The 15,932-nt window shown below is 43.5% G+C and overlaps 1 protein-coding gene across 1 annotated transcript in view; it reads right to left on the reverse strand.

Moving 5' to 3' along the window:
- Positions 1-15,932, reverse strand: part of DNAH3 (dynein axonemal heavy chain 3) — a 219,936-nt gene that overhangs the window by 180,706 nt on the left and 23,298 nt on the right. The window contains exons 9-12 of the mRNA XM_024925984.4: positions 13,587-13,782; positions 10,361-10,540; positions 5,639-5,775; positions 96-201 (exon numbers count right to left, since the gene is read on the reverse strand). Of these exons, the coding sequence (XP_024781752.4) occupies positions 96-201; positions 5,639-5,775; positions 10,361-10,540; positions 13,587-13,782 (619 nt within the window). The remainder of the gene's footprint in view (positions 1-95; positions 202-5,638; positions 5,776-10,360; positions 10,541-13,586; positions 13,783-15,932) is intronic.

The following is a 15,932-nucleotide window of genomic DNA, read 5'->3' on the forward strand; positions in this document are numbered from 1 at the left end:
GAGCATGGTCTATGCACCAAAGAGACACTAACTGCTCATTGGATTGTCTGCAGCACATGTCACCAAGGTATAAAATCTCAAGTGGCATTTCCTACCGTCACAAAATCATCAATGTCATGATTTTCTTTCAGGAACGCAGCGATGTTTTGCTCTGCCGTGTTATCCAATAAGTCATCATACTTTTTGTAGACATTTAAATATCTTCCATATTGAAGGGTGTGAAATCAAACACACAAATATAAGTCAACCAAATCAGATGAGTCAGAGTGGCAAATGAAGACATAGTAGCATTTTAAAAAATGTAGCCCAAGCCAGGAAAGAGAACTATAATGTGGCAAAAGTTTCATTAAACAGAGAACTCAGAATTTTGGCTCTGATTTTCAGTTTCACCACTTCCTAGCACTGTAAACTTAGACAAGATATTTCAGTTTTTCAAGGATGGGTGTTGTATTAGTTCATTTTCATACTGCTGATAGAGACATACTCGAGACTGGGAAGAAAAAGAGGTTTAATTGGACTTACAGTTCCACATGGCTGGGGAGGCCTCAGAATCATGGTGGGAGGCAAAAGACACTTCTTACATGGCAGTGGCAAGAGAAAATGAGGAAGAAGCAAAAGTGGAAACCCCTGATAAACCATCAGATCTCATTAGACTTATTCACTATCATGAGAATAGCACAGGACAAAACAGCCCCCATGGTTCAATGACCTCCCCCTGCGTCTTTCCCACAACACGTGGGAATTCTAGGAGATACAATTCAAATTGAGATTTGGTGGGGACACAGCCAAACCATATCATTCTCTCCCTGGCCCCTCCAAATCTCATGTCCTCAAATTTAAAACCAACCACACATTCCCATGCTGCCCAAGACCGTGGGAACCCACCTCTTGCATCAATATAACCTGGATGTGAGACCTGGAGTCAAAGGAGATCATTTTGGAGCTTTAAAGTTTGACTGTCCCACTGGATTTTGGACTTGCATGGGCCCTGTACCCCTTTGTTTTAGCCAATTTCTCCCATTTGGAATGGCTGTATTTACCCAATACCTGTACCCCCATTGTATCTAGGAAGTAACTAACTTGCTTTTGATTTCACAGGCTCATAGGCAGAAGGGACTTGCCTTGTCTCAGATGAGACTTTGCACTGTGGACTTTTGGGTTGGTGCTGAAATGAGTTGAGATTTTGGGGGACTAATGGGAAGGCATGGTTTGATTTGAAATGTGAGGACATGAGATTTGGAGGGGCCAGGGGCAAAATGATATGGTTTGGCTGTGTCTCCACCAAATCTCAACTTGAATTGTATCTCCCAGAATTCCCACTTGTTGTGGGAGGGACCCAGGGGGAGGTAGTTGAATCATAGGGCTGGTTTTTTCCCATGTTATTCTCATGGTAGTGAATAAGTCTGGTGAGATCTGATGGGTTTACCAGGGGTTTCTGCTTTTGCTTCTTCCTCATTATCTCTTCTGGCAACACCTACACAAACATACCCAGGATTAATACTTTGTATCCCTCAATCCAATCAAGTTGACACTCCGTATTAACCATCACAGTTGTCTTTTATTTTATTTTATTTTATTTTATTTTATTTTATTTTATTTTTTGAGATAGACTCTCACTGTAACCCAGGCTGGAGTGCAGTGCTGTGATCTCAGCTCACTGCAATCTCCTCCTCCCAGCTTCAAGTGATTCTCTTGCCTCAGCCTCTGGAGTAGCTGGGATTAGAGGCATGTGCCACCACACCCAACTAATTTTGGTATTTTTAATAGAGACAGAATTTTGTCATGTTGGCCAGGCTGCTCTCGAATTCCTGGCCTCAAGTCATTTGCCCACCTTGGCCTCCCAAAGTGCTAGGATTATAGGCATGCATCACCAGGCCGGGCCCAGTGTCTTTAATTTTAAGTGGAAATGATCATTAACACCTCATAGGATTATTGTAATGCTTAACTGTAATAAAGTACACACAAATGAATTAATGCTGTGCCTGACATACAATGAATGTGCTACAAATATTAGGATAGTCCCTCCTTACCCTTGGGGATATGTTCCAAGACCCCCAGTGAATGCCTGAAACCACAGATAGTACTGAACCCTTTATATACTGTTTTTTCCTATACACCTATATGTATTTATGATAAAGTTTAATTTATAAATTAGGCACAGCAAAAGATTAACAATAACTGAAAATAAAATAGAACATATAACAATATAATGTAAAAACAAAAGTTATATGAATGTGGTCCCTTTCTCTGTTTTTCTCAAAATAGCTTGATATTTTCCAACCTTAGTTGACCTCGGGTAGCTGTAACTGCAGAAAGCAAAACCACAGACAAAGGGGACGCCTGTGATTCCTATCCCTTCTTCAAGCCCCAAAATTCTAAGCCTAAATCTTAAGATGAAAATCTAGGACTAATTAACCTAAAATCTATTAAATAAAATCAAAATTTTCTCTGCCTGTAATCAAATGACACAAAAATGGCTGGACAGGTTTCCCCAAAATTGGAGGATGTGTTTGGGATGGTCTGGTTTAAAATAAGTTTGAATTAAAATAAAGATGATAGTGAGTAAGCAGAATTAACTTTGTGGGACTCAGTGGCATGCTTCCAAGAGTTGATCAACACTTTAGAGACTCTGAAACTGAGATGCAATGAGAAATCCGTGGAACTGTCAATCCAGAAAGACAAACAACCCCATCAAAAAGTGGGCGAAGGATATGAACAGACACTTCTCAAAAGAAGACATTTATGCAGCCAACAGACACATGAAAAAATGCTCATCATCACTGGCCATCAGAGAAATGCAAATCAAAACCACAGTGAGATACCATCTCACACCAGTTAGAATGGCGATCATTAAAAAGTCAGGAAACAACAGGTGCTGGAGAGGATGTGGAGAAATAGGAACGCTTTTACACTGTTGGTGGGACTGTAAACTAGTTCAACCATTGTGGAAGACAGTGTGGCGATTCCTCAAGGATCTAGAACTAGAAATACCATTTGACCCAGTTGATCCCATTACTGGGTATATACCTAAAGGAACATAAATCATGCTACTATAAAGACACATGCACACGTATGTTTATTGTGGCACTATTCACAATAGCAAAGACTTGGAACTAACCCAAATGTCCATCAATGACAGACTGGATTAAGAAAATGTGGCATTGGCCGGGCGCGGTGGCTCACGCCTGTAATCCCAGCACTTTGGGAGGCCGAGGCGGGTGGATCACGAGGTCAGGAGATCGAGACCATCCTGGCTAACACGGTGAAACCCCGTCTCTACTAAAAATACAAAAAATTAGCCGGGCGTGGTAGCGGGCGCCTGTAGTCCCAGCTACTCGGGAGGCTGAGGCAGGAGAATGGCGTGAACCCGGGAGGCGGAGCTTGCAGTGAGCCGAGATCGCGCCACTGCACTCCAGCCTGGGCGACAGAGCGAGACTCCGTCTCAAAAAAAAAAAAAGAAAATGTGGCACATATACACCATGGAATACTATACAGCCATAAAAAAGGATGAGTTCATGTCCTTTGTAGGGACATGGATGAAGCTGGAAACCATCATTCTCAGCAAACTATCACAGGGACAAAAAACTTAACACCACATGTTCTCACTCATAGATGGGAATTGAACAATGAGAACACTTGGACACAGGAAGGGGAACATCACACACCAGGGCCTGTCATGGGGTTGGGGGATCGGGGAGGGATAGCATTAGGAGATATACCTAATGTAAATGACGAGTTAATGGGTGCAGCACACAACATGGCACATGTATACATATGTAACAAACCTGCACGTTGTGCACATGTAACCTAGAGCTTAAAGTATTTAAAAAAAAAAAATGTAGAAAGAAAGACAAAACGTGCCAGGCAAGGTGGCTCACACCTGTAATCCCAGCACTTTGGGAGACTGAGGTGAGTGGATCACCTAAGGTCAGGAGTTTGAAACCAGCCTGGCCAACATGGTGAAACCTTGTGTCTACTAAAAATATAAAAATTGGCTGGGCGTGGTGGCACATGCCTGTAGTCCCAACTACTTGGGAGGCTGAGGCAGGAGAATTGCCTGAACCCAGGAGATGGAGGTTGCAGTGAGCTGAGATCATGCCACTATACTCCAGCCTGGGTGACAGAGCGAGATGCCATCTCAAAAAATAATAAAATAAATAAAATAAAATAAAATAAAATAAAATAAAATAAATAAAATAAAATAAAATAAAATAACTGTGTGTCTAAGAGTCCATGAATAGGGAAAACAGAGGTTTCAAATAGAATCTCCCAAATCAAATTCACGAAGGCAGGGCTTCCAAATATGAGGCCATGATTTTTTGACTAGGTTAGCAGTTGCTCTCAACTGGTGGGGACTTTTGGCCACGCCTGAAGACATTCTTGGCTGTCACAACCAGGGGATTCCTGCCGGCATGCATAATTCCTACAAGGATTCTGCTAAACAGCCCACCACGCACAGGACAGCCCCCACAATATAATTTTCCAGTCAAAAATGTCAGTAGAGCTGCAGTCCAAAAACTCTGGGTTAGCGTGACCATATCTCTTGGTTTGCCTGGGACAGTCCAGGTTTACACCTGTTGTCCCATGGTAATTGTTAACAACACTCTTTTCACTCGTAAATTGTCTCACTTTGGAAGCTATTTACAGGATCACTCTAAACTAGTGTGATATGGTTTGGCTGTGTCCCCACCCAAATTTCATCTTGAATTGTGGTTCCCATAATCCCCACGTGTTGTGGGAAGGACTCGGTGGGAGGTAATTTAATCATGAGAGCGTATACCCTCATGCTGTTCTCGTGACAGTGAGTTCTCACGAGATCTGATGGTTTATAAGAGGCTTTTCCCTCCCCCTTTTGCTCAGCACTTCCTCTTCCTGCTGCCACGAGAAGAAGGATGTGTTTGCTTCCCCTTTTGCCACGACTGACCGACCGACCGACCGACCGTAAGTTTCCTGAGGCCACCCCAGACCTGCAGAATTGTGAGTCAATTAAGCCTCTTTCTTTTGTAAATTACTCAGTCTCAAGCATGTCTTCATTAGCAGCGTGAGAACAGACTATACATAGTGACTGCTCACGTGTGCAGCTGTGAGATGTTTTACAGTGTGATGATTAAAGGACATGGCCTGTGGGTTCAGATAACTGATTCTCGATCCCCAAATCCAAAAAGTTCTGAAAACAGACAGTTGCCTCAAAATTCACTTGGTAGCAAAAGTTGGCCTGAACGGATATGAGGCTATTATGTGAATATTTATAGGTTTCCCTGCAGAAATATCAACATGTTGCCCCAGACCTCACAGAAACTGCAGGATAATATATGATATACGCATTCTGTTACTTTTATATAACCCAGAAATTTTGAAGTGCCAAAACCCATCTGGCTTCACAACTATCAGATAATGGAGGTGGATCTGTAATTGAATTTGAATCCTGGCTCTCCTATTTGCTATGTAACACTGGGACGGTTAGAGTTTCCTCATTTGTAAAGTGGGAATAAATAGTAATACTCATGTAAGTATTGGCTATTCTTACTATGTATGTGTTCAGGTGTTTGGGAACAGGAATACCTTATTGGATTAGAGTTAAGAACACCAAATCAATGCCAAAAAGCTACATAGCTAATAAATTTATAACTCAACTTACTTGCGGGGGCCAACTTGATTTTTCTGAAATACCTTGAAAGTTTGAATCAAAAAATCAGAAACAAGTTTTTCTTCTGCGTTGACAGTTCCAAGGAGCAGATTATACCCTTTCAGCTCTGGGAACAGGACAGATTCCACCTGAAGAGTAAACACCACTTTTGAATGTTGCAAGACTTAAGAAGGGAGATGGTACCCAAATGCAAAGCCTTCTCTAATGCACTCATTTCCAGGGCTGCCAGCTGCATTTTTACTCTATTTCCTCTTAGATAGTGCTGGAATCACCCTGTTGTTTCCTCTACCTGTGTTCTCTCTCCTTTCCTTCTTGCCTGGATTACTCATCTTTCAAATCCCTGACCTTTCAAGGGTCTTGTCCTTTGAGAGTCCCCCTTGTCCTGCTCACCGCCCCACAACGCTCCAGTGGATGTTGATTTCCCTGTTTCAGGCTCACCTTCTGAACTTTTCCTGCTTAGCACTCATCACAATTGCAATTAGATGAATGTGTAATGAGATGTTCTAGGTGTGTCATAGAATACAAATTCCATGAAGGTCTGGATCATATTTGACTTCTTCACTGTTATATCCCCAGGGCCTAGCAAAAGCTTGGCACTTAGTAAGTGCTCAAAAAATACTGGGTGAGTCAATGAATACTATCGTAGTGCTCCCCTCCTCCCCTACTACCCAGTTTTCCTCTCTAATGAAAATTCTGGAGACATGGATTCTAATTCTGAATCTGCCACTGAGGGACAATGTGACCTTAGGTAAATTACTTCTCTCGTGGGTTTTGTTTTGTTTTTTTGAGACAGTCTCACTCTATGGCCCAGGCTGGAGTGCAGTGGCACGATCTGGGCTCATTGCTACCTCTGCCTCCTGGGCTCAAGCGATTCTCCTGCCTCAGCCTCCCGAGTAGCTGGGATTACAGGCATGCACCACCATACCCAGCTAATTTTTGTATTTTTAGTAGAGACAGAGCTTCACCATGTTGGCCAGGCTTGTCTCAAACCTCAAGCAATCCACCTGCCTCAGCCTCACAAAGTGCTGGGATTACAGGCATGAGGCACCACATCTGGCCTAAACTACTTCTCTGAATCCCCATTTTCTCATCTGTAAAAAAGAAGAGATGTACTAGATTCTCCTCTAAGCCCAGGGAAAACAAAAAACGATGGCTTTATGATCATGAGGCACTGAAAGTATCTTCTGAGAGAATTCATACTCTCTAACTTCTTTTTATTTATTTATTTTTTTAAAGAGATGGTCTCACTCTGTCACCCAGGCTAGAGTGCAGTGGCACCATCATAGCTCCTATGCTACGTGACTCCTCAGCTCAAGCAGTCTTCCTACCTCAGCCTCCTGAGTAGCTGGAGCTACAGGTGCCTGCGACCATGCCTAATTTTCTTATTTTTATTTTTGTACAGACAGGGGCTCTATGTTGCCCAGGTTGGTCTTGAACTGGTGGTCTGGCTTCACAACTTTCAGAAAATGGAGGTGGACCTGTAATTGTATATGAATCCTGGCCCTCGGCTCAGCCTCCAAAAGTATTGAGATTGCAGGCTTGAGTCTCCACGTCTAGTCACTCTAACTCCCTCATGGCACGTGTGTGTCTCTGAGAATGTTCTCACTTGCATGGCTCATGCAGGCTGCAAAGTTCCTGCCTGGGACCCATTGTCTTCCATTGTCTTCTCTGCTAAGAAAGATTTTAGTGGCTGGTCTCAGAAAAGGTCTTCAGAGTGTTTCAGTGAGTTACATGGGTTATATGCCTTTGATGGAAATGCATCAATTTAGAAAGGGGGAAAATCAAGTGCAAATGATCTGTGTCTTGTTTGGCCAATCCAAAGGTTTTGAAACCAGTGGAGGAGCAACTTCTTTGCTGCAGCCATACTACAGACAGCTGCCAAAGGCAACAAGATGGAGGGACTGGCACTGGTCAATGCGTGAATGAAATGGTTTAGGGCAGCACAATTGGTGCCCCCAGGCCATGTGACAGATCACAAGTGGGCAGGATAATGGATCGTCTCATGGGAAGAAGTCTTCAAACTTAAGAGGATGAAATACCTCTTGCTGCTCTTTCAATGTGGTTGATTCTCTCATGCCCTGTAGAGCAGTCTGTGAAATGGAGTCAAGAACAATCACACTCGGCCGGGTGTGGTGGCTCATACCTATAATCCCCACACTTTGGGAGGCAGAGGCAGGCGGATCGCTTGAGCTCACGAGTTCAAGACCAGCCTGGGCAACGTGGCGGAACCCTGTCTCTACAAAATACAAAAATAAGCCGGGCATGGTGGTGCACACCTGTTATCCCAGCTACTTGGGAGGCTGAGATGGGAGGATGGCTTGAGCCTGGGAGGTAGAGGTTGCCTCTCGGGCTCAAGCAGAAAAAAAAAATTCTTTTTTTTTTTTTTTGAGATGGAGTTTCACTCTTGTTGCCCAGGCTGGAGTGCAATGGCGCAATCTAGGCTCACTGTAACCTCCGCCTCCTGGGTTCAAGTGATTCTCCTGCCTCAGCCTCCCGAGTAGCTGGGACTACAGGCACCCGCCACCACACCCGGCTAATTTTTTGTATTTTTAGTAGAGACGGGGTTTCACCATGTTGGCTAGGCTGGTATTGAACTCCTGACCTCAGATGATCCAGCCATCTCGGCTAATTTTTTGTATTTTTAGTAGAGACGGGGTTTCACCATGTTGGCCAGGCTGGTATTGAACTCCTGACCTCAGGTGATCCAGCCATCTTGGCCTACCAAAGTGCTGGGATTACAGGTGTGAGCCACTGTGCCTAGCCCCTTTAATAATTCTTTCTCACAAATATGCTTTCCTGCTTTCTTTCTGTGTCTTGAATAATGCTATTTACTCTATTTTCTATTTTCAAAAGTCTCTTTGTTAGCTTTTCCCTACCAACTTTTTTTTTTTTTTTTTTTGACAGAGTCTCACTCTGTTGCCCAGGCTGGAGTGCAATGGTGCAATCATAGCTCACTGCACCCTTGAACTTCTGGGCTCAAGCGATCCTCCTGCCTCAGCCTCCTGAGTAGCTAGGACTACAGACGTGTGCCACCACACCCAGCTAATTTAATTTTGTAGAGATGAGGTCTTGCTATATTGCCCAGGCTGATATTGAACTCCTGGCCTCAAGGAATCTTCCTGCTTCTCGACCTCCCAAAGCTCTAAAATTATAGGTGTGAGCCACCACGATTGACCTTAACTAACTTTTAAAATTCTTTTTAAACCACATATACGGCAGATCTTGCAGTGAGTGAAGGTAACACCCACCAGTTGCCATTCTTAAAGATTTTTCTTAGTCAACCTGCAGGACTATGTTTTTAAGTCTTCACTAACCAGTTCAGAGATAAAACAGTCTGAGGGGCTTAAGGAGGAAGCTAGGGCTGTGGGTGTCACTAGATGGGGAACTCAGTCTGCGTTGTTTTTCCTTATTGTCTGGTAAAGTCATTGGTATTCACATAGGCCTTGTTTTCAAACCTGGTACAAACCATGTCTTCTTGGCATTGTAATTCATCAAATGTAGTACCGGCCCTGGTACCTGCCATTGCAGTGGCAGCCGCGTGCATGCTGGGCTCTCCTGGCTCAGCTGCTTTCACACATTGCCAATCAGCAGCAGCAGCAGTGAAGGAGAACTTAAGTGGTATGTATTTCAGCTGTCCCCATACATAGTCATCCAAATTACAGGGTCTTTTCTTCCATTTCCTTCCTAGGGATACTGGTTGTAGGAGAGCTGCCCAGTGTTTCTTCTCCTCCCACACACCCAGTTTTAATGGAGCACTTAGAACCCTGTAAGTACCGGATTGCAAAGAGAAGAGTGCTTGGGCCTCCTTGCACTGCAACCTTGAACTCCTGGGCATTCGTTTCACATGAGCAAGGCCCATGTGAAGCATACATAATGTATGGAGAGAGTGAGAAGGTGGAAGGGTGAGGGAGCTAGCCAGCAAGACCCCACAGATCCCTTCCCTATATGGAACTGGACAATGGCCCTTTGGTCATACCAACCAATCGGAGGGAGTTAGGAAAAGATGGAGCTAAAAGGAGTTACATCCATGTGCATGATCCTGTCTAGTAATAAAAGTTAATAAGTGTCTGGAATTTAATTAGTAACTCTACCCTGGAAAGCAAACTGGAAAGGGCGTGGGCCAGGAAGGGAATGGTTATTCTCTCTAGAAGCCTACAGTGGCTAAAACATAACAAACCAACAAACAAACAAGCACACAGACGAGTGAAACTTCAAACTGAAATTGAAAAAAAGTTCTTGGCAAGTTAATGGCAATTGATTCATGATGGATTATTAACCCACAGATATGGCTTGGGACCTATCTGATTCATTGAGGTTGACATCATGGAGGACACTATACTCTCTCACAAAGTAGGTCTTTTTTTTTTTCTTTCTTTTTTCTTTTTTCGGAGATGGAGTCTCACTCTGTCGCCCAGGCAGGAGTGCAGTGACGCCATCTCAGCTCACTGAAACCTCTGCCTCCCGGATTCAAGTGATTCTCCTACAAAGCAGCTCTTCGTGCTCTTGTTAGAAGCACAATTCTGGGCTGCGTGAATATTTCTTTATGGTCTAAATCATTTGTCTGGGGTCAAGGGGTTATATTCAGGATATATCTCCAAAGTGAAGCTCCCTTAACTGAATATCCCAGCGACCTGACTTGTACAACCTCTTTCAATACATTTTATTCACTAAGTGAAAAAATCATGCAAATGAATGATTAAGTGACTACTATACCTTGGGGATCCCATTAGAGTTCTTAATAATTTCCAGGAAAGAGTCACGTATTAATTCCCAGCAGCCATCAAAAGATGGATTGAAGACAATAATGGGTTCACTGACTTCAAGTTTGATCATGATTAGCTGAGGTATGAAAAACTTCATCTCTTGGTAGGGCTCCTTAAAATCATTCCCATCCTTCAGGAGACATAAGGTAGGGCAAGTGTTACAAAATTGGGCCTTCCAAAATCAAGGGAGTGAATTTTATACATTCATAGAACTACATGAGGAACAGAAAAGGCAATGAAGGGCATCATACACTGTTTATATTTAAAATATGGGCTGGGGCTGGGCACCGTGGCTCACACCTGTAATCCCAGCACTTTGGGAGGCCGAGACAGGTGGATCACCTGAGGTCAGGAGTTCAAGATCAGCCTGGCCAACATGGTGAAACCCCGTCTCTATTAAAAAACACAAAAAACTAGCCAGGCATGGTGATGGGTGCTTGTAATCCTAGCTACTTGAGAGGCTGAGGCAGCAGAATCACTTGAACCCAGGAGGCAGAGGTTGCAGCGAGATCACGCCGTTACACTACAGCCTGGGCAACAAGAGTGAAACTCCATCTCAAAAAAATAAAAAACAAATAAAATATGTATTGGGTATAGCTTAGCCCACCCTGACTCCATGCACTCTCCCTTTCCCAAAGCCTTTATTCCCTTTTGTTTATGTGGCTTGGTAATTCCTGCACCCAATTTCTAGATCCTTCCCATCCTTCAAAATGCAGCTAAAACATTTCTTCCTTTGGGAAGCCTCCCTGTTTCTCAGCTGGATATAATCTCCTCCCACTTCTGAACTTGTGTATTTCTACTTCCTCTGTTTTTTTTTTTTAATTTATTTTATTTGTGTCCTTAGAGATGAGGTCTCACTATGTTGCCCAGGCTGGTCTTAAACTCCTGAGCTCAAGTGATCCTCCTGCCTCAGCCTCCCAAAGTGCTGAGATTACAGGCATGAGACACTAGGCCCAGCCTAGTATTTTTTTCTTTCTCTCTGGTAGGAATTTATATGCGTATCTCAACTTGTCTATTCTAAAGTTGAGGGCAGGATCTATGTCTGATCACCTCTCTCCTCCAAAATACCTGAGACAGCATATAGTACCTAACAGGTGCTCAATAAAAATTTATTGATTCAGTCCAAAAGTATTAATCATAATCCGTATAACCCCAAATGGAGTTGCTAATGAGCATAGTTTATTTTAGACACTCAAAATGTCAACCTTGCTACAACAGAAATATTGACATAGAGCTATTTCCAATTCCCTACAAAAGCTCTAACCCAGGATGCCCTCATAAACTACAGCGCCTAATGAAATTGTCAGAAGGCAGCTGTAAAGTACTTCTCACATAGAGATTTCTAGATCCATTTAAAGATGACTGATGATATTTGGTGAATACCTACTGTATATCAAATACCTATAAATTCCCCCCTATTTTCCAGACACAGGAAGATTTTACATTTCCCTTTGTGTGGAATTTTAGAGTGAGATTGGCTTCCACCCCTGGGTTTCTTATGCTTAGCAAAGTAGACAATCACAATGACATTTATAGATTGGTCCTCTTTAGAGAGCTAGCATTGCAATTCAGCACCACTGGTTTCTATATTTTTGAGCAAAAGGCCAATTGTTCATCTTTATTACTTCATTTGGAAAACTTAACCTTTTATAACCAGGTAATTTTTAATTTTTGTTACTTTGTTAAGGTAAAATGTGCACACGGCATAAAATTCAAAAGAATATTCATCGATTTTTAGGCTATCCAAATTCAGGGAATGCTATGGTGCTTTGAAAACTAGGACTTAGTGTTTTCAGTTTTCTCTCTTTTTTTTTTTAGACAGAGTCTCGCTCTGTCACCCAGGCTGGAGTGCAGTAATGTGACCTCATCTCACTGCAACCTCTGCCTCCTGGGTTCAAGTGATTCTCCTGCCTCAGTCTCCTGAGTAGCTGGGACTACAGGCATGCACCACCACACCCGGCTAATTTTTGTATTTTTAGTAGAGATAGGGTTTCACCATGTTGAGCAGGCTGGTCTCAAACTCCTGACCTCAGGTGATCTGCCTGCCTCGGTCTCCCAAAGTTCTGGGATTACAGGCGTGAGCCACCGTGCCTGGCCAGTGTTTTTAGTTTTCATTTCGACTTCCCTAAAACAGTTTCATGAAAGAATTTCTTAATTAGGTCAACAAAGCCTTTTGTCTTTAGAGGTGCCCCTTGCCAAGACCAAAGAACAAAAACCCATATCTACAATGAAACCTACAGCACTCCCTCAATATCAAGCCAAAGATTGAAAACAAACCTTTTCCAACGCCTTCTTGTAAAAGAGAGGATGAAAAAATGATTCCTTCTCCCCAAACTGTAAGACATATGTCTTTCATTTTATGCAATTTTTCTTTAAATTTTCTTAACAACTTCTCTACTTCTGTACATTTTTACCAACTTAATACTGAGTGATTATCTCAGGAAAGTTTGCCATGTATTTAAGGAAATTATTTTTAAAATTATTCCAATCCACAGCTGGACTGGACTTAAGATTTTATTTATGGTTTTATATCTCTCTTTAAAAATTAAAAAATTGATACCGATTAATTGTACATATTTACAGGATACATATAATGTATAGTGATCAGATCATGGTAATTAGCGTATCTATCATCTCAAACATTTACTTTTTTTTTTTTTTTCTTTTTGAGACAGAGTTTCACTCTTGTCACCCAGGCTGGAGTGCAATGGCGCGATCTGGTCTCACTGCAACTTCCGCCGCCTGGGTTCAAGCAATTCTCCTGCCTCAGCCTCCCGAGTAGTTGGGACTACAGGCATCCGCCACCATGCCAGGAAAATTTTTGTATTTTTAGTAGAGACAGGTTTTCACCATGATGGCCAGGCTGGTCTTGAACTTCTGAAGTCAGGTGATCTGCCCGCCTTGGCCTCCCAAAGTGCTGAGATTACAGACGTGGCCTGTAATGCACCCGGCCACATTTACCATTTGTGTGTGTGTGTGTTGAGAACATTCAATATCCTTCTTCCAGCTAAAAGAAGACATTTTTATAAACTAACAACTGCCTGATGTGGGTGCAAGTCAAGCATTTCACTTTGTGCCCTGGCTCACAGCTGAGGACGTACATGACAGAATCCTGGCTCTAACCAAGTAACCAGGTTATTCCCCTCAAAAGGTCCAAGTGCAGGTCCCTGACTTACTTTGTGTATCATGAAAAGGGAAACGAGGTCCTCAAGCGACTTAATGACCAGCTCCCTAAGCTGCAGTGACATGAATGATGCCACAGAAGCAAAATATTCCTCAATGTTTCGACTTGAGTCATAGTTGCTCTTGGGAGCAAAATGAATCCAGTGCTCCTTCCGTGAGGTAAAAAGCTGGGCGCAGGTGGGGATCCACCTGTAAAGACAGAAGGGTGTCCATGTGAGAAGCTCTTCTGGGCTCCGAGGAACCCACTTGCCGTGCCCCCTGAGCTCAGTGATGAGGCAGATGGGCTCAATGTCCCACCAAGCAGCCTTGCAAATCAGTACTTTCAAATTCCAGCCACCTTACCTGCCATGCCTCTTTCTTGGGAAGAAAGTAGTAAGATTTGAATTAAGAGGTTATTCTTCCATTGAGAATATCCAAATGGAAAGGGGATATTGGTGGCACATCCTGCTGAAAGAGTCTACACTTTCTTCATTATAATCAGAGATTGGGGTAAAGGGGCATAAGGAACTAGAATGTTCTGTCCAACTTCTCTCTCTCTAGCAGATGCCTGGTCTCTGATTCAAACTTCATAGGGGGAAAGAGAGAATGAGGAGCAAAGAAAGAAAACATGAAAGGAGAAACTCCAGTGTGGCCCTGGCTGCTCAGAAGTTGACGGTAGAAATCAGAAAACCAAAAGAAGAAATAGCCAAGTGTGGTGGCTCATGCCTGTAATCCCAGCACTTTGGGAGGCCAAAGCGGGCAGATCACTTGAGGCCAGGAGTTAGAGACCAGCCTGGCCAACATGGCAAAACTCCATCTCTACAAAAACAAACAAACAAACAAAAATTAGCTGGGCATGGTGCATGGTGACACACACCTGTAGTCCCAGCTACTTGGGAGGCTGAGGCAGGAGAATCACTTGAACCTGGGAGATGGGAGGTTGCAGTGAGCTGAGATTGTGCCACTGCACTCCAACTTGAGTGACAGAGTGAGTGAAACTCTGTCTCAAACAAACAACAACAACAACAAACAAAAAGAAATAGATGCTTCATTGTTTCTTTCCTCCCATGTCCCCCAGTTTCTAATTCCCAGTGGAAACCACTGGCCTTTTCATCCTATTGCATCTTTTCTCTGATCGCTAAAAAGGTACTACTCTAGCAACCAGAGAAGCACTACTACTGGTTGTAGTCATAGAGGTATGAGATTTATTGAGCAGCTATTATGTGCCAATGATAGCATCTACATTTTCTCTGCTAAAGAAAACCCATCTGCAGGTATTATTATCACTGTTTTACACAAGGGAATTTCTCTGGCTGTGGAGGTAGTCTTGCAGGCATTTGCAAAGGAAAAAGGAATTGTGTAAATGTATGAAACCCTTTTGCCTTGAAATCTTGAGGCCGTTTATCTGGACTATCTGAATATAAGTCATTCAAATGCATTCCCCTGTAACACAGCAAAGTCTAAAGCAGGGGTCCCCAACCCCTGGGCCACGGACTGGTTATAGGAACCAGGCTGCACAGCAGGAGGTGAGCAGCAGGTGGGCAAGCCAGCTTCATCTGTATTTACAGCCGCTCCCCATGGCTTTTTTTAACCGCCTGAGCTCTGCCTCCTGTCAGATCAGCAGCGGCATTAGATTCTCACAGAAGCGTGAACCCTACTGTGAACTGCACATGCGAGGGATCCAGGTTGCACACTCCTTAGGAGAATCAAATGCCTGATGATCTGTCACTGTCTCCCATCACCTTCAGATGGGACCATCTAGTTGCAGGAAAACAAGCTCAGGGCTCCCTCTGTTTCTACATTATGGTGAGTTGTAGAATTATTTCATTATATATTACAATGTAATCATAAAAATAAGGTGCACAGTAAATGCCGTGTGCTTGAATCACCCCGAAACCATCCCACTGGCCCAGTCTGTGGAAAAACTGTCTTCCACAAAACCAGTCCCTGTTGCCAAAATGGGTGGGGACCGCTGGTCTAAAGGATTCGAGGAGGAGGAAATGGGGGTGACAGCCTCCCAGGGAATGGTGATAGGGGAGTTTCAAGAAGGCAGAGGGAGACCAGGCATGGGGCAGAAAGCAGCTGGACATGAAAAAAAGAGGACATGAGGCCAGGCGCGGTGGCTCATGCCTGTAATCCCAGCACTTTGGGAGGCCGAGGCAGGCAGATCACAAGGTCAGGAGATTGAGACCAGCTTGGCTAACACAGTGAAACCCTGTCTCTACTAATAATACAAAAAAAAAAAAAAAAAATAGCCGGGCATGGTGGCATGCACCTGTAGTCCCAGCTACTGGGGGCGCTGAGGCAGGATAATCGCTTGAACCCGGGAGGCAGAAGTTGCAGTGAGCTGAGATCACACC

This window comes from Pan paniscus, chromosome 18, assembly GCF_029289425.2.
Source record: "Pan paniscus chromosome 18, NHGRI_mPanPan1-v2.0_pri, whole genome shotgun sequence".
Classification (NCBI taxonomy): domain Eukaryota; kingdom Metazoa; phylum Chordata; class Mammalia; order Primates; family Hominidae; genus Pan; species Pan paniscus.